The sequence below is a fragment of the Staurois parvus genome, unplaced genomic scaffold (genome assembly GCF_062004578.1).
Source record: "Staurois parvus isolate SC_StPar_1 unplaced genomic scaffold, SC_StPar_1.0 ptg000334l, whole genome shotgun sequence".
Taxonomy (NCBI): domain Eukaryota; kingdom Metazoa; phylum Chordata; class Amphibia; order Anura; family Ranidae; genus Staurois; species Staurois parvus.
Window position 1 is genome coordinate 6,120,915 of NW_028318130.1, and position 19,980 is coordinate 6,140,894.

At 38.6% G+C, this 19,980-nt stretch overlaps 1 protein-coding gene across 1 annotated transcript in view; it reads right to left on the minus strand.

The window, feature by feature from the left end:
* Positions 1–19,980, minus strand: part of HPGD (15-hydroxyprostaglandin dehydrogenase) — a 118,609-nt gene that overhangs the window by 82,628 nt on the left and 16,001 nt on the right. The window contains exon 2 of the mRNA XM_089684043.1: positions 1,638–1,761. Within this exon, the coding sequence (XP_089540169.1) occupies positions 1,638–1,761 (124 nt within the window). The remainder of the gene's footprint in view (positions 1–1,637; positions 1,762–19,980) is intronic.

The following is a 19,980-nucleotide window of genomic DNA, read 5'->3' on the forward strand; positions in this document are numbered from 1 at the left end:
CTCCCAGAACTGGACAACCATGCTGTAGCCATCATTCAGCTATATCACGGTTGGCAAATGGTTAAGAAGGGGTGGGCTCCCTCCAGGCTCACCTGCCTTTAGTCTATCCATTATTATGCATGTGCTTCTGCTATGGAAGCTCTCAAAATTTATATAGTTAGGACTGCAGAATACTGGGGTGCCATGAAGAAGCTATTTTTTCTTTGTTGTTGTTTAAAGAGGAACTACACTGCATCTAAGCAGCACAAAACAAAATCACAATTTAATGAATTTTTAATACTCAAAGCAAACTCCCCCATTCATCCATGTCTCCATGCTTTATTTTGCTGAGAAATCACTTTGAAAAACACCCTTCTAACATTTCAGGCAACGGCTATCTTAACTAAGGGCAGATGATTTTACTTCCTAGAACCTACAATTCATCTGCCTTAGCTGAGAAAGCCCTGGATCCCCTCCTGAAGACTCCTGGGATGTACAACATCATTTGTCTAGGCATGGAAACTAGGAAGTAACTGAAAACATGTAAAAAAAAGTTTAAAACAAGTAAATATGGTATACTTTCTTATCTATTCACTAATACTATCAGCATAAGGATTAAAAATGTTCAATGTTGATTGAGAGAGTGAGGTTCTGCTTGGTTATAAGGTGAACACTTACTTTTATATTTGATAGGGTTTTTCAAACATTAGGAGGTTTTGAGAAAAATAAAAGATTGCTGAGGCATTATTCATTCTTAACCTTAATCTTCCTTTCACCACCAAACTGGTAAATGAGAGGGCATATGGCTGATAATAAAGGGTACAAGACCATATCTCAACATAGCAGGACACCTGCAGGCTCATGACCCCTTCTTAGGAGTAGAGTATGTGTTGCTGTTTCTTGGAAGTCAGCCTGAATTAACCTTATCTTCTTGTTACAGACAAGAAAATTCAATTAGCTAAAATGTTGAGATACTAAAATGTTGAGGTTTGGCTACACATTGGCAAGGTCAGACTAGTTAGTTCCTAAGGCAGGAAAGTCTTAAGGGGAAAACAGATGTCTTTGTGTCATTATTGTGTAACATTTCTTTCTTATGTAAACTTTGAAGCTACAGTAAAGAAGAGATTAGCTTTCAGTTAAAAATAGGGAAACATCCTGAGGCATGAATGCAGCTAGGAAGACTGCCTTAGTAACACCATGACACTACAGTATATAGAGCGGATGTATCCTGTAATTAGCTATATTGAGGCTCTGTCATTATAGTGCAGTTGCTAAAAAGCTCCAACCTTTCATGGGCATGACCTCAGCTGCAGTGCATGCAACCTTTGTTTTTACATCTCTAATATGTGGATATATTTAAAATAATTCTGTTATAAGAGTGCTCTAAAAAATATTCAAGTGTTAAGAATATGCGTAACAGAACTGTGCAGCAATATGACTACAATGGCTTAGCTATACCCTTTACTATTACTATTTCTACATTTGTAATTGTTCTTCAGATTACATTTTCACCCTCTGCCTGCAAAATCCTTAAATATCATTGCATTGTTTTCATGTGATTTTTAATAGCTCCTTTACAAATCTAGAACATTGCGCTGCCATGGGAAAACCAAGTCAATATACTTAACCAATCTCCTTCTTTCCTCACTTATTAGTACCTCTTAGCTGTTCCTGGTCTGTGACATCACACTGGATAAACATTGTTCTGTGACTTCCAAATTGTTCATCCAAGGAAGCTTTGCACTCTTCACCGGCTATGTGGTTCTGGTCCACCATTACCAGCTGTATAAAGAGGGAATCAAATCAAATTTAGTTTCACTGACACTTAATGGATTGAAAAACAACTTCTGAAAAAAATTTAAAATATTTTTTCATCTGCATCACCGTTTTATCTTTTATAATTTTTCCTAAAGAAACTTGATTTGAAATCAATAAATACTGAGTTGTTATAAATTGTAATGGCATGATTATAAAATGAAGGGGTACAACCAACCCACAAAGACACTTTTGGGTAGGAGCATCCTACAGCTGGATTTCTGGATATGTGCAATTATGAAGAGGATGCCATTCTTTTTGTATTGCAACGTTAACTATAATGTTAGTTGTGGTACAGAACACCAAAATGAATGGTCTTGATTCTTTTAGTAACTTGCTTATCAACAGTTCCTAAATTTTGCAATGCACCTACAGGCATCTGAAAATGTCTAATGCTTAAACGTTGGTACTCAATGCTAAGAAATAGATCACTGTGTACAGGGAGTTACTGAAGGTGTTAAAATACACTAAGTTGGTAGGAAGAAGTACCAAGGAAGTACACAGTGCAAAAAAAGGCAGCAGCTGATGAGGTCAATGAAAAGCACACAGAGTAATAAAGGCATAATACACATAGGATTATGCAGAGTCATTTACATTACAGCTTGGTATGCTGACAGCAGTGGATACTGCATAGTACTAGCAGACTTAGAAACTCAGGAGTTACTGAGAAACTACACTGATGAGTAGGCAGAATTCCTAATTTGTAAAAGCACAAGGAACTCAACAGCAGCAAAGGTCAAAGCACACTAGACCAAGAAGGAAGATGTTGACGTTATTGCATGGTAGCACACTGAGGGACAGGCAGAGGGGTTACACAGTAGTCAGAAGGATTAAGATATCGGCACACAATGAACAGCACAAGTATTTTGGATTAAGTCTACAAATATTTTCGATGGGCAGAACATACATGTAAATCATAAAACAAATGCAACAAGAATCAAGCTAACTTATTCTACCTCACTCTTCATGCTGGATAACACACATTGGGATACCTCAGCATCTCTGCTTTTGGATCTTGTTTTAGATTCCACACTTAACAAATTGAATTACCGACTGTTGGATTTTTTATAATGACCTTACCTACAATGAACACTGCCTGTTTTTATCTTCAACGCCTTCTGTCCTGCATACAGTCAACTATACATTTCACATGATTTATATTGGAGCCTAACTTTTGAGACCAGCATCCAATATGCAGTTTTTATTTCATCACAGTAATGTTATCATGGCAACTCTAAACTCTAATACAGGGGTCCCCAAGCTTTCTAAAGGGCCAGTTTACTTTCCATCAGACTTTAGGGGGGCCAGACTGTGAGACTTTAGATGTAAATAATGCCCAATCTTTGGTATTAGGGAGAGAAATAGTTGGTGTCAGTGGAAGGAATAGTGCATCATTTTTGTTGTCAGCCAAAGGAATGAAGCCATATTGTTAATGTCAATGGAAGGAATAGTGCCCCATTGTTGGTGTCAGTGGCAGGAATTATGCCCCATTGTTGGTGTCAGTGGCAAGAATAATGCCTCAAGGGCTGGCAAGCAGAGAGCCAAATCTAGCCCCAGGTTCGTAGTTTGGAGACCACTGCTCTAATGCATTCCTTTGTATTTTCATCATCATGATGTTTACAGTGGTAAACCACCTTTACTAACATGATGTGAACTTATTCTTATAATCCTGTTGGAAACCTTGCCAGTGTCCTTATGGGCATATTTAAGTTTCAAGGACCATTGACTACTACACATTAAAAATTCTATATGAGCAGTGACTTACTGTATGTTTTATATGCGCATAACTGCATGTACTGTGCATGCATTTTCATGTTAATGTGTCCTTTTTATGTAATTTTTGAGAAGACAAAGTAAAAAAAAATACTTAACATAATAGGTTGAAATGTGTTAGCACACAAAAACGCAAGTGTCATGCATATTTTACAAAACTAGAGGCAAGGAGAACACAATAGTAACTATGTAACAAGTATATAAAAGGTAAACATCTTAAAGCAAGGAATACAATCTTCCATACACACATTCCCAGTATGTTGTAATCATACTACATCTTTAGAATCCATCCTAATGAGCAAGGGATCCTCTCACAAATCCCTTGCTGACTGGAGCAGTGAGCAGTTGACACTCTCCGTTTATGCACAGCGGACATGGACAGAGCCTGCTCTGCTCTATGGGTGGCCGGGTGTAAACAGACTCTGCTGTCTGTTTATACCCGACTACCCTCTGATCTGCCTAAACAGAGGACGGATCTCCTTCCATTTTTTTTTTATAGTGGACCAGATTGGACCCAGAAATAGGCAGGTGTAAAAATCCACAAGTTCATTTACAGTTGCCGATCCATGGGGGTGAATGGACCATCCGATCAAGTCCATCTGAAAAGGCTGAGGGGCCTTATTGTGCAAAAATACAACATGTAATACAGAATTTGGACTGCAATATACTCATAAAGATGTTTAAATTGACTTAAGATCACACATTTTTAAGTGATATATTTCTTACTTTAAGTAACATTGCATGTTACTATTTTTCCTGTGGAGGCTAAAACAGGCATTACCATTAAAAAATTATAATGCTGCACTGCTGTACATTTATTAATTATAACGCACAAAACTCAACTCACTCAAAAAGACATGAACAGGCACTTGCACTGATAGATCTATTTTTCTTTGCTTGTATCTCCTATGGTTAAACCTTGAAGTTCTACCATTTCATTTGTGTCTCCATGATGGGCCAATTCTTCATAGTTTGTGCATTTTCATGCATTACCTTCCCACAGCTGTCACTACAGGCCCCATATTCTGTTCTTAGATGCCCCTGAACTGCCATTTCAAACCTTTTTTGCTATACACCTCCTGCATTGAGGACATGTGCTACACAACACATGCTTTATGACATATTTCTTTTTAATCCAAGAGTATCTTGTTTTTTATTTAATTAGGTTATGCTATGTTGCATGGATACAGACTGTTTAGAACTGGTTCATCAGTCTAGATCACAGTGCTTATTTGGCTTACCAGCAACACAAGACAGGGGTTTCATGCTTGGAAGAGATCCACTATCACACCTGCTGTTACTTACAAATATTGATGCTAGGAATTTACGAGTGCCGACAAGTGGACATAATTCTTCCAGCTAATGAAAATAACTTGCCTAGAAGCTGGATTCCTGGACATCAACACAATGTTGTGTCTATTATTAGTGGCCATAAAATATGTTGTTCATATAACTGATTCAAAATCATAAAACACATGCAATGGACAGTAAAATAAATAGCACAAATATTAAAGCTAAAATAAGAAACATAATGCTTCACCAATGCTATTTGTAGTAGCTACAGAAAGGTCAAGTTATATAGCTAAATCAATAGATGCTATGCCTAGGTTAACAAATATTTGGGAACCATGGTTCACTTGTAATTTCCACGGCTGTTACCAAATATTTAGACATATGGGATACCTCCTATTAATAGGATTTTGATCCTGACCATGACCGTGGGGTGCCCACCTAACCCTTTTTTCCCCTTGGCCCCTTCAATCTTTTTGTTTCTGATATCGCTACCTTCCAGCTATGTAACATTCACTGAAACCATATTATGGTCATATTCTGTGTATATTCTTTTCTGATGCAGTGCTCTCATCATGGATACTATTGGCAAAATGTCACCACTCATTGTGACCGCCTTTTTACTGTTGTAACTTAAAAAATGTTCGATAAAAATATTGAATGATAGAAAACACAGATTTTGTTTTATAGATCATTTATTTGGATTCTGGAAATGATTCACTGGGCATGCTGGGTCTCTTAAGGAAACCCTGTTATGATAGTAACATGGGAGATGCCATTTTTACCTTGTTGTCAAGGTTTTGTGTCTACCTTATAGGGCAGCACAGTGGCTAAATGGTTAGCACTTCCACCTGGCAGTACTAGGGTCATTGGTTTGAATCCCAGCCATGGCACCTCCTGCCTGGAGTTTGCATGTTCTCCCTGTGCCCATGTGGTTTTCCTCCGGGTACTCAAGTTTCCTCCCACACTCCAAAGACATGCTGGTAGGTTAATTGGATCCTGTCTAAATTGGCCCTTGTATATGAATGTGAGTTAGGGACTTTAGATTGTACACCCCTTAAGGGTTAGGGACTGATGTGAATGTACAATATATATGTAAAGTGGTGTGTAAATTGATGGCGCTACATAAGTACCTGAAATAAATAAATAAAAAATACCTTATCCATATTTCAGTGCTTTACTGGGTTACTAACCTGGAACAAGCATGCATCCTGTGAAATTGATATGTATGTATTTTTACAAAAGTGACATTATGCCTAATAGTAAAGGAAGGATGAAGATGACAGCCTTGAAATGTGTATCTTTAAAAGCAAGACAGTAATGACAACTCCCATATTACTATCATAGGAGGTTGCATTTAAGAAGGATTGAGCATTATTACTTGAAATCCATATACAAGTGAAACTCGAAAAATTAGAATATCGTCCAAAAGTTCATTTATTTCAGTAATGCAACTTAAAAGGTGAAATTAATACATGAAATAGACTCATTACATGCAAAGCAAGATAGTTCAAGCCGTGATTTGTCATAATTGTGATAATTATAGCTTACAGCTCATGAAAACCCCAAATCCACAATCTCAGAAAATGAGAATATTACATGCAATCAATAAAACAAGGATTGTACATAGAACAATATTGGACCTCTGAAAAGTATAAGCATGCATATGTACTCAGTACTTGGTTTGGGCCCCTTTTGCAGCAATTACTGCCTCAATGCAGCGTGGCATGGAAGCTATCAGCCTGTGGCACTGCTGAGGTGTTATGGAAGACCAGGATGCTTCAATAGCGGCCTTCAGCTCTTCTGCATTATTCGGTCTTATGTCTCTCATCTTTCTCTTGGCAATGCCCCATAGATTCTCTATGGGGTTCAGGTCAGGCGAGTTTGCTGGCCAATCAAGCACAGTAAACCCACGGTCATTGAATCAGGTTTTGGTGCTTTTGCATGTGGGCAGGTGCCAAGTCCTGCTGGAAAATGAAGTCAGCATTCCCATAAAGCTCGTCTGCAGAAGGAAGCATGAAGTGCTCCAAAATCTCCTGCTAGACGGTTGCATTGACCCTGGACTTAATGAAGCACAGTGGACCAACACCAGCAGATGACATGGCTCCCCAAATCAACACAGACTGTGGAAACTTCACACTGGACTTCAAGCATCTTGCAGTGTGTGCCTCTCCATTCTTCCTCCATACTCTGGGTCCTTGGTTTCCAAATGAGATGCAAAAGTTGTTCTCATCAGAAAAGAGGACTGTGGACCACTGAGCAACAGACCAGGTCTGTATTTCTTTAGCCCAGGTAAGACGCTTCTGACATTGTTTATTGTTCAGGAGCGGCTTGACAAAAGGAATACGACATTTGAAGCCCATGTCCAGGATCCGTCTGTGTGTGGTGGCTCTTGATGCACTGACTCCAGCCTCAGTCCACTCCTTGTGAAAGTCCCCAACACTTTTGAATGGCCTTTTCATGACAATCCTCTCCAGGCTTTGGTTATCCCTGCTGCTTGTGCACCTTTTTCTTCCACACTTTTCCTTTCCACATAACTTTCTATTACTGTGCTTTGATACAGCACTTTGGGAACATCCAACTTCCCTTGTTTCCTGTTTGAGGGATGCTCCATTGTCTTGCAAAGTCCCATGGAGCCACACTTGACAGTACGCTCCCAGTTGAGACTACAGCTGTATGTCCATATGTGTCTTTTGCACAATCACACATGCAGCCCTAAGGGAATGCAAGCCATGCCCCCACACCTCCTCTCTAAAAGAAAGACTGTGACTCATAGAGCTGATTCTAGGAGGACAGGACATTCTAGGAGAACATGCTGATAGGGATGATGCAACATGCTGTCCCAAAGAGTGTCATCATGTGACGTGCTCAGTGTGCACTTCTGGGCCAGAATTGCTGGGGAGCACTGCTGAATTTCTGAGATTTCTTACGTTTTTAAAGGAAATGCTTTACAAGCAGTGTTTTATTTGTAGATTTTGACATATTAATGCTAAAAAAAACTAATTCTTATTACTACTTGCAGTCTTTAACCTATTATGCTAAAGTGCATTGTGAAGTATATTTTTGCAGGGCCCTCCTTTCCCTCTTGTATTGAACTGTATTGTTGCTGTATTGTCTCCCGTTATATTGTAAAGCGCTGAGCAAACTGTTGGTGCTATATAAATCCTGTATAATAATAATAATAATAATAACACAAGGAAGTGATAGGAAACGTTCCATAGTGAGGAATATCTATTCTTAGACAACTATCCCTAGAACAAGTGTCCCCATTGAAAAAATTCCCAGAGCCCTTTTTTCTGTCGACAAACTCTCAGTGACAATGTCCACCAGTACAAATAGAGGGCTTAATGTCCCAATGGAAACAACAATAAACCATGACAAACGTTCTAACTCTTTCTCACTCTATCCAAAATACCAATGCTGTAAACAGTGACCCTTTAGCATGAAAGGTGTCTACTCATAAAAACAGTAGGGTGCAGAAGGCAGGAATTTATGCCAATGTCAATGTGAAAAGCTCCACGCCTAAGATATAATAAATATTTATGCAGCTGCAGTCACTAAACTCACTGTGGAGTGTGCAAAGAAGCAAATATGTGTATGACTGTGCTCAAAATCTCAAGTGTTAAACTATCTAAAACAAGAAAAAGTGTTAAAATAATACCATATAAAATGTATCAACAAAATATTCACTTTCAAAATATTGTGCAACTCAGTTCTCAAACAATGTGACCATAATAACTATTATTATTAAAACCAAATAAACAAAGTCCGCAATGTCCACCATCAGGTGCAGTATGTGCAAAAAAAAAAAAAAAAAAAAAATATATATACAGTTGCAAGAAAAAGTATGTGAACCCCTTGGGATTACATGGAGTTTAGCATGAATTGGGCATAAAATGTGCTCTGAATGTCATCTAAGTCACAACAATAGAAGAACACAGTCTGCTGAACATAATACTACACAAACATTAGATGTTGCCATGGTTTAATTGCACATAACATGTAAACATTCACAGTGCAGGGAGGAAAAAGTATGTGAAGCCCTAGCTTAATGACTTCTCCCAGAGCTAATTGGAGCCAGGAGTGAGCCAACCTTGACTCCAATCAGTGTGATGATATTGGATGTGTTGCGGACAGCTGTCCTGCCCTTAAAAAACACACACCTGTTTTGGGTTTACTGGTTTCAAGAAGCACTGTCTGATGTGGACCATGCCTCGCAGAAAAGAGCTATCAGAAGACCTACGATCAAGAATTGTTGACTTGCATGAAGCTGGAAAGGGTTACAAAAGTACCTCCAAAAGCCTTGATGTTCATGTGTCCATGGTAAGACAGACTGTCTACAAATGGAGAAAGTTTAGCACTGTTGCTACTCTCCCTAGGCATGGTCGTCCTGTAAAAATGACTGCAAGAGCACAGCGCAGAATGCTGCATGAGGTAAAGAAGAATCCCAGAGTGTCCGCTAAAGACCTACAGAAATCTCTGGCACATGCTAACATTTTTGTTGACACATCTACAATAAGGAAAACATTAAACAAGAATGGAGTACATGGGAGGACACCACGGAGGAAGCCATTGCTGTCCAAAAAGAATATTGCAGCACGTTTGAAGTTTGCAAAAGAGCACCTGGATGTTCCACAGCACTACTGGCAAAATATACTGTGGATAGATGAAACCAAGATTGAGTTGTTTGGGAAGAACACACAACACTATGTGTGGAGAAAAAAAGGCACAGCACACCAACATCAAAACCTCATCCCCACTGTAAAACATGGCGGAGGGAGCATCATGGTTTGGGGCTGCTATGCTGCCTCAGGGCCTGAGGGATTGTTGTCATTGATGGGAAAATGAATTCCAGAGTTTATCAAGACATTTTGCAGGAAAAGGTACGACCATCTGTCCGCCAACTGAAGCTCCGCAGAGGATGGGTGATGCAACAGGACAATGACCCAAAGCATACAAGTAATTCAACAAAACAATGGCTGCAACAGCACAGAATACGCCTTCTGGAGTGGCTCAGTCAGAGTCCTGACCTCAACCCGATTGAAATGCTGTGGCATGACCTTAAGAGAGCGATTCACACCAGACATCCCAAGAATATTGCTACACTGAAACAGTTTTGTGAAGAGGAGTGGTCCAAAATGACTCCAGATTGTTGTGCAGGTCTGAGCTGCAACTACAGGAAACGTTTGGTTGAGGTTATTGCTGCCGAAGGAGGGTCAACCAGTTATTAAGTCCAAAGGTTCACATACTTTTTCCTCCCTGCACTGTGAATGTTTACATGTTATGTGCAATTAAACCATGGCAACATCTAATGTTTGTGTAGTATTATGTTCAGCAGACTGTGTTCTTCTATTGTTGTGACTTAGATGACGTTCAGAGCACATTTTATGCCCAATTCATGCAAAACTCCACGTAATCCAAAGGGGTTCACATACTTTTTCTTGCAACTGTATATATATATATATATATATACACACATTTGTACAAAAAAAATCACTTTGCATAAAAGTATGATGTGAAAGCATCCAGTGTCCTTCACCTTTCAAGTAAATGGCTCACCTCTTTCAACACAAATTAAAATACAAAATAAAAATGTATCTCTTTAAAAGGTACCTCCTTAAGATCGGGCATAACACATGGCAATGTGAGTGTATTTATGATGGTTTTTATTAATAAATAATAGATTGTTTTATGCTATGAAGCCTTCACTTCTGTTTTTCTGTTTTTGACATATTGGCAAATAGTCTGGAACTGTGAGATCCTTGCAAACCCATTAATGGAGAGTGGATCAATTACCCATCGTTGGCTGTTAAAGATTGCATAGTGCTCCAACAAGATTGGAAGTGGATTGCATTGTGTATGATACCTTTTATGAAACCCATTTTTACTTAGTATTTTAAGTTGTGTTGAAAGAGGTGAGCCATTTACTTGAAGAGGTGAAGGACACTGTGTGCTTTGACATCACACTTTTATGCAAAGTGATTTTTGTACAAATTTATTTCAATATACAGTATATATATTTGCACATATTGCACCTGATGGTGGACCAGGGGCGGACTGACAACTCATGGGGCCCCCAGGCAATAGGGGATCATGGGGCCCCTGTGTCCTTGCCCAAACTCAAAAAAGCCTATTAAAAAAGGTACCAAGGGCATCTCATGGGGCCCCCTACTGACCCCGGGCCCTCGGGCAGTGCCCGAGTTTCCAAATGGTCAGTCCGCCCCTGTGGTGGACATTAAGGACTTCATTTATTTGGATTTAATAATAATTAAATATTTTGAAAGTGAATATTTTGTTGCTACATTTTATATGGTAATATTTAACACTTTTTTTTTGTTTTATATAGTTTAACACTTGAGATTTTGAGGGCAGTCATACACATATTTGTTTCTATTCATGCCAATGTACCTCAGATTCTCAAAGTCTTGGTGCCTTTTTATAATATCTGCAATTGGTGTAATTATACGTCCCCTTGCAACATGAATGTTTGTAAAACACAGGATTTTCTGTCCCTACCAACAAAAATTAGGAACATCATCTCTTACATTTGCCAAACTCTTTTTTTATAAAACTGTTTTCCTAGCTTTCTTATTGCACGCAGTCAAGTCTATTATGCAGCCTATTTGAAAACTGAACATATGTCAACACTTTGATTTTATCTTCTCATAAACTGTATTTGTGTTTCAGTTTTCCTTTTTGCTCAGTTTTTTCTATGTGTTGTTTTTGTAATTTTCCTCATGTTAACAGATAGGCGCACATTCCTTCCTGCAGTTTAGTCTTGCCCTTAGGGCTAAACATTTTCTGCTTCTATCCTTCCAGATGTTGTAGTAGCAAGGTAGAATTTATTTACAGAAAATGTCAATATTTAGAAATCTGGTAATGATGATACTTTGGTATCCAACGCTAAAAATGATACACAGATATAGTATGAATGAAGTCAGTGTGTGCAAGCAGTTACCAAAGGTGTTAAGGCAGGAAGAAGTTCTGAGATCATACACCATGCAGTAAAAAAGCAGGCAGCTGCTGAGTTCAAAGCAAAGTACACAGAGATCTTGGGATTACTACTGAGGTAATAAAGACATAGTACACCTAAGAGTAAAGAGTATACTTGAATCAGAGGTTATTGTGATCTACACTGAATAGGCAGAATATCTCATTTGTAAAAGAACAAACACTACGTAGCTGTTGAGGTCAACGCACACTAGACTGAAGGGGACAATGCTGAAGTTTTTGTACAGTAGTACATTGAGTGACATGAAAAGGAATTATACACACAGTAGCCAGAGAGATTAGTGGTATCAGTACAGAGATCAGTAGTAAACATGTTAAATCCCTTCTGAATAACTTTGCATGATGACTAGATCTATTAGTACTGCGCTCAAGTTCTATTGGCTGGGACAGTACTGTCCACTGCATGGGTGCCCTAAGTCAGCAAAGATCATGCGATTCTTTAAAATCCAATGCGTGACTCATCTCTGCCTATTAACCGCCTACAAAATGATTCTCAAAACATGGATCATTCCTTCAGCTGCAACAGTCACAAATTCAAATCTCTGGTGTACAAAGAGATACAATACTTCAAAACTTTGATCCAACCAAAAAGTTATTTTCCAGATGGACAGCCTTTATGGAAACCACACTGTCATCATTGGAGCTTTCCTTTATTATGACCTGTTTTAAATATACTAAATGGTGTTGAAAAGCAGAGTTTAGAAATTCTCTGGTGTAGTTATGAAGGTTTAACCTTCCTCCTTTCCCTGAAATCAAACTTAGGTCTCATCAATACAACATTCAACAATTCTCTGGAATTGGAATGCAGTTTCCAAACATTTTGTTAATTTCTTTTTCTCTTCTTCTTCTTATTTTTGTTTTCTTCTGTAAGATATTATCATACCAGATATAACCCCCTCAATTTATTCCAAAATTTCTAGATATATGACTTAGGAGGTTGTAAACCTCATGTCACTTAGATGAGGGGTTTATCTCTAGCCCTTGCCCCTGCAGAGGAACATAATCCATCTAAGCCTCCACTCAAAAGGATGGTAAGGGTCTTTCAGGGTCTGTTAGATCATTGTTCTGATTGTTTCATCTTGTAAGTTTCTGTATTATTATGTTCATGACATTGCTGTAACAATACTACCTTACGTATAATTGTGGGTCTAACAGTTTTGCACAGAACTCACTATCATACTTTCATACTGTAACTTTATATTATGTTAAACTATTATTAAAACTAATAAAAAAAGGTTTTCAAAAAATTCCATGCATGAGGATTCTTGCCTTCATTTGGATTAAATGCTGTGTTTTAGTGTTTTTTTAAAGTTAAACGTAATAGGCAAATGTTTTTTATCAGCCTATGTACTATGTAATTCACGGTAATCCATGTAAAAATAGTATTTGGCTTTTTAGATTTTGTTTGCTTTACTACTCAGAGTGTTGGTAATTATTGTGGGATTTTGCTGACAGCACTCTACAGAATTAAGCTTTGCTTGCCATGCTGTGTAGAATATGTTAAGGGTGCTGAGGTGATAAGCATTTGAATACTAGTGAAAATAAATTGTCAACATTTTCAAGATTTTTCTGCGTTCAGGCAAATGCATGTAAATGTACTGCATGTATACAAGACATACCTATAGATGTTTATGTGGATTAATTGCATAGCCATGGTTACAGTAAAAAAGATTTCATCCAGAAGCTCTGAAGATCTCAGTGGGCTGTGGCCATCTGATTCTGGTAAGTGAGGATTCGCACAGACCCAGTAGATGTCAAGATCCCCGGTACTGTGCATGGAAAACCCCACACATATGTGCCACAGGTCTCTGACGGATCCCAAAGACCAGGCAGAGACCTTTGTCACATATGCACCAGAGATGGAAGAGTGAGAAATGAGGGGCAGGACCAGTACACGAAGGAACTGAAGTTCCTCTCTAACATCTCATAGAACATTTGCCTCAAGTCACATCAATGACTTGTATATATGAGTCAATCTACAAAATAATGTGCTAAATAATGAAAATCTCTTGGGCTCTCTGCACAGGAACAAATGCAAAGCTCTGCAATTCAAACCACCTAATCAGAATTAGCTTAGCTAAATCAAGAACAGTATAAGGCAGATCACGAATTATATTGGATGCTGCAATTTGCACTTACTGAATATGTTTAACATTACTGACAGATGGGGGATAGTCGATAATTACGCAGCAATTACAGTATAAATTATTTAAATAAAGAGCAATTTCTGTGTTTCTCAGTCTGTTATGTAACACATTTAATCAATTACAAATCAAAACAACCAATATTCCCAACTTCATTTAATGATGAGCATCTAATTAGACTTCTACAGGGGTAGTGGGGCTGCCTGAAATCATGATATTGTAGTTTGCTGGAGAGAAGGAATGACTTCCTCATTTACAATACAATATAAAAGCTGAACAATGTCCATGTCTCTATCAATCACTAAGGGGTGTATTAACAAAGGAGGCAAATGTGATAACTATAAATTTAACACAATAGTCACATACATTCACCATTTGTGTTGTACATTTACCAAGTGGAGAATATGCACTTTTAAAGGTGTTTCAAAGCTCTGTAAGCCTAGCATGGATTACTGCCCATTTGGCACTAAGTAGTAAGGTCACCCTTGTACACACTAATTTCAACACAGAATGCTGAAACCATTGTTATACTGAGAAAACAAAAAGATATGTAATGGCACAGATAAATCTCTGGGCTGTTCAAAACTTGGAATAATTTCATTCATACACCAACATGTTATTCATCAGAAAAAAACTAGAAATAAATCATAAATATTAAAGAGAAGTATTACATTTCTTTTTTTTTTTAAATCATACTACATGTGATCCACAGCTTTGATCAAACAAGCTTTGACTGTGCTTCTTTAATTAAATGTTATCAAGAATATCCAAAAAGCAAATTGTGCATAAAGGGAAAAAAGGGGAAAAAATATAAAAATGATGTTGAAACATATTAACCAAAGTTGCTAAAAATAAATCAGCAGTTTTTATATTTGCAATCCAAAGATAATTTTTTACAATTCCTTGTGAAATGAATGTGTATTCACTCATTATATTTGGATGAAAAGAGATTTTTCATCATAAACATAAATTCATAAGACTCTTCAGCATTCAACACTTCCCAGAATGTCAGATGCCTGTTTCCCCTGCTGTGTGCCGTAACTCCATCCTCCAACCCCTATGTCACTGCTGTGCCCTGTAGAGACATAGGAGTCAAAGAAAGGAACCACAACACAAGGTTGGGACCACATGTATCAGAAATTCCCAGAATGTTGAATGGTGAAGACTTTTTATAGAGGCTACAGCACGGGAGGGGAGGGTGAAGACAAGGGCCACCAGGGAGGTGAGTATATGATCTCTTTAATTATAGGAAACTGGTTTGAGGAGTGTTTACAAAAACAGACAGGGTCACTTTAAAAAGTGTCTTCTTGCACAATCATCCTTAAATAGCCTTTAAACAAAGTTTTACAGTAATATGTTTTAAAATTCAGCACGGAGTGTTTTTATTGGTAATACAAGGATATCTTTTTATGAATTGCCTGTTACAATGTTTCAATGATGATGGTGAAAGTATCACACAGTAAAACATTTAACAAATTCAATAGAACTAAACACATTTTAATATTATCGCGTTACTCTATAAACTATCAAAAGGCAAATAAAAGTCAACCAGACCTGGCCCATAACATCTTAAAACAAATCAATCCCCTATCCACTTGGTGATAAACCCCACAGCTATCATTCAACTGTCATATACAAGAGTCTCTACAGCCCACTGAAGCCTGGGATGTACTTTAAAGCAGAGGTGTCAAACTCACTTACATCACAGGCAATATCAGTATTTTGGTTGCTCTTAAAGGACCAGTTGTATCTGTGAGACTATATAAGTGTATCTACTCTTTATCATATTAAATAATTGACTCTGCATTCAATTATTGGGCAGCACAGTGGCTAAATGGTTAGCACTTCTGCCTGGCAGTAATAGGGTCACTGGTTTGAATCCCAACCCTGGCACCACCTGCCTGGAGTTTGCATGTTCTCCCTGTGACTGAGTGGGTTTCCTCCAGGTACTCTAGTTTCCTCCCACACTCCAAAGACATGCTGGTAGGTTAATTGGCTCCTGTCTAAATTGTCCCTAGTATGTATGAATGTGAGTTAGGGACTTTAGATTGTATGCTCCTTGAGGGTTAGGGACTGATGTGAATGTACAATATATCTCTGGAAAGCACTGTGTAAATTGACAGCGCTATATAAGTACCTGAAATAAATAAATAAATAAATTACTGGTCTTAGTAATAACTACAGACTTGAGCTGTGAAGGTCTGATGCAAACCCACTCACACTTTTGTAGAAGATGATGCAAGTCTGAGAAGGAGGGTCGCGTACTGATGGTATCATCCACAAGAAACGCTATTGGAGACTGCTCAGACAGAACATGGTTCTTCCATGGTGTTCCTTGTGGATGATACCTGCGGTGTGCGACCCTCCCTTTATGCTGGCATAGAATTGTAGTATTGTCATAATAATTATAAGCATATGTTCAGAGCACTCCACCCCCTTACATGAGATGTCAGGAGCCCACCCCCCCATTAGAAGTCAAGAGTCCCCCACCATCTCTTTTATCAGAGTGCACCCTCCTTATCTTGTGCTGCTGTTGGTAAGAAGCTGGGAGTAGAGCTGGGAAGCAGAATGTACAGGGTCTGGAGGAGGACCAGAGGAGGGCTGAAGTTAGCTGCCGGGATCTGCTGAATGCTGAGACCAGGGGAGGTGGAGATGAAAAAGTGCTGAGGCTGCACAGAGAGGTGCAGGATCTATAGGAGTTATGTTCTCCTCTCTGCTGCCGACTGCTGAGATGGGGAGGGGGAAACGATCCTCTCTACAGCTGCATGGAGAAGAGCAGGATCTGGTGGAGGAGTTCTGTCCTCCTCTCTGCTGCTGACTGTTGAGACAAGTTGTAGGCAGAGCCAAGGGTGGTGCTGTAGCTGAAGGAGAGGTGTGAGAACCACATGAAATAGCCTGGTGGCCTAGATTTGGCCAATGGGCCGTGTGTTTGAGACATGCACTATAAAGGATAGAGCTTAAAGTTGACTTGGGCAGAAGCTGGGACTACTTGTACTTGCAGGTACCACTACTGAAAACATGAATGTGTTATAATAAATAAATGATGGAGATGGAGGTGAATGTGTACATAATGAAGATACAAAACAAGGTTCTCATACAACAGATGGTAGATAAATCCTTCTTTGTTTTTTTTAATAATTTCCATTAGTATATTGAGGTCACTGAAGTCCAGGTAACCTAATTGAAGTGTTGGATTATAGTAAATAAGAAATGTGCAAATCATTAGCATTTTATCTATCCAGAACATGTTATAGTGGTTAGTCACATTCATCTGGACTTCTGTAAAGTTGAAGATGTTTCATAGCTTATGCAAGACACTTCAGTTCTAATGAATGTCAGGAAAATACCCCTAGATTCAAATCCACATTGAAAGCACAGACACTTAACCAATTACATTGCCATTTCCCTGACACTCATTAGAAATGAAGAAGCGGCTTGAATAAGTTACAAAATATTTTCAAAATTACAGAACAAGTGTAGATGAATGCGTCTAACTACCGTTACATATCATTAGTATTTTAGTTGATTGTTCTTACTGATAACATCAAGATTTATAGATAGTTATTTTTAACTGTGACTTATTCACAAATGAAATTTCATTTTAGGGCTTATATGCCACAAAAAACACATTATGCCCAAAACTAATTTTTATTCAAGTAATATTTGCACACCATAATTAGATTTTCATGTTTTAACAAACTTTGATTGAATATGCTGATGTTTTTTAGTCAGCAGTGATTAAAGGGAAGCCGTGATAGTCACTCAGTCTTGACTTAAACTTATGAAGTGTTGGAACTCACTATAATAAATGACTTTCAGATTGATTGTGAATGACAAGCTAACCACATGGCCTTCAGATTAGCACGACAACAGTGCATAGAGAGTTTCATGAAATGGGTTTCCATGGCCGAGCAGCTGCATCCAAGCCTTACATCACCAAGTGCAATGCAAAGTGGCGCAAAGCACTCCCCCACTTGACTCTAGAGCAGTAGAGACATGTTCTATGGAGTGACAAATCATACTTCTCTGTCTGGAAATCCAGTGGATGTGTCTGGGTTTGGCAGCTGCCAGGAGAACTGACTGCATTGTGCAAAGTGTAAAGTTTGGTGGAGGGGAGATTATGGTGTGGGGTTGTTTTTCAGGGTTTGGGCTTGGCCCCTTAGTTCCAGTGAAGAGAACTCCTAAAACGTCAGCATACCAAGACATTTTGGACAATTTAATGCTCCCAACTTTGTGGAACTAGTTCCCTTCCTGTTATAAAATGACTGCTCATCAGTGCAAGCACAAAGCAAGGTCCATAAAGACATGAATGAGTGAGTTTAGGTGGAGGAACTTTATTGGACTTTAGAGAGCCCTGACCTCAACTCCATAGAACACCTTTGGGATGAATTTGAGCAGAGACTGTGAGCCAGACCTTCTTGTCCGACATCAGTGCCTAAAACCTCAGAAATGCGCTTCTGGAATAATGGTCAAACATTCCCATAGACACACTCCTAAACCTTGTGGACAGCCTTCCCAGAAGAGTTGAAGCTGTTATAGCTGCAAAGGGTGGGCCAACTCAATATTGAACCCTACGGACTAAGACTGGGATGCCATTAAAGTTCATGTGTGTGTAAAGGCAAGCGTCCAAATACTTTTGGCAATATAGTGTATATAGCCATATACAATGATGGCCAAATCTTAGAATTATGATTGGTTTGGGCTTTTGCTGAGTGCCTATATAATTTGTGAGACATTGACAGCAATCATTTGAGAGCAATACTGTATACTTCTACTGAATTGGTCTTCAAATTCAGCTCCCATCCTGGCCATTTGGTATTTGAACAGAAGACTCTAGAAAAATCTCAAATGTTAGAAGTGAACCATACATAAGCCATTTATCAGAAGGTAAAGTCTAAAACAGCTCAGATATGCCCACTAAAATGTCAAATTTATCTAACTGAAGACATGTTCATTTGGATAGTGATGGAACTTTCTCCCTCTTGTAAACAACCTGCTAATGTCTAAACAAATTTTGATTATCAAAACTGACACCAGCCCAGAGGACTAAAATATGTTATGGCTTGCATACTAGGAGTGCATTCACCACTCTGTGATGAGTGTACTTCTTCAATGCTGTGCATCTTGGTGGGCACAGTCTAATTAGGATTTTGACTCTTAGTTAGCTAGGATCAGTTGACACCACATGCAGTGCAGTACTTTTTTCTGCATCAAAAAATCATGGAAAGTATGTTACATGGGTTCCAGTGGCATAGTTCACACCAGTGTTCCAGTGCACAGTTCCAGAAAAAATAGTACCACATGCTGCTTTTGCCATACACAGAACTCTATTAGAATGCATAAGAAAAAGCATAAAAAATGCACCAAACCCCTGTACAGTGACAGAAAAAAAGAAGAAAATGTATTTTAATTCCTCCCATGATCCTCTTCTGTTCACATGCACATCTGGACAAGGTGGAGCATAGAAGGCTGTATCTGGACACTGACAGGCTCCATCAACAGTGGATGTACCCAATAACGCCTTCTCTTATGGGCATGCAGTTTCAGCACTGCAATGGCCATAACCATGAATAAGCCTGCCAGTGCAGGCACCTTCTCTACACAGCAGCACAGCAAACAGCACACAAAAGACACTTCCAAAGAAGTGATCTGACAGGAAGACAGGCCATGATTAAAATAAAGATTTTGTAATTGAAATTACCAAAAAAGGAGGAAAAAAGCATCTGGAAATGCATAAAAAATAGGTTAAAAAAGCGCATGCAGAAAAGCATCCGGACCAGATCTGGAGGACGTTTTGTGGTGTGAACCTTGGCTTGCATCCTTAACTTATTTCCAAGAAGATGCTGGGAGTATCATAACTAAAAAAAGTAGAACAATTCCGTCAGCTAGTTGTCTATGGCCACTTTAGTAGTTTAGCAAGGTGTAAGATAATTATACTTGGATTGGGAAATAATTATCGCTTTAAGCT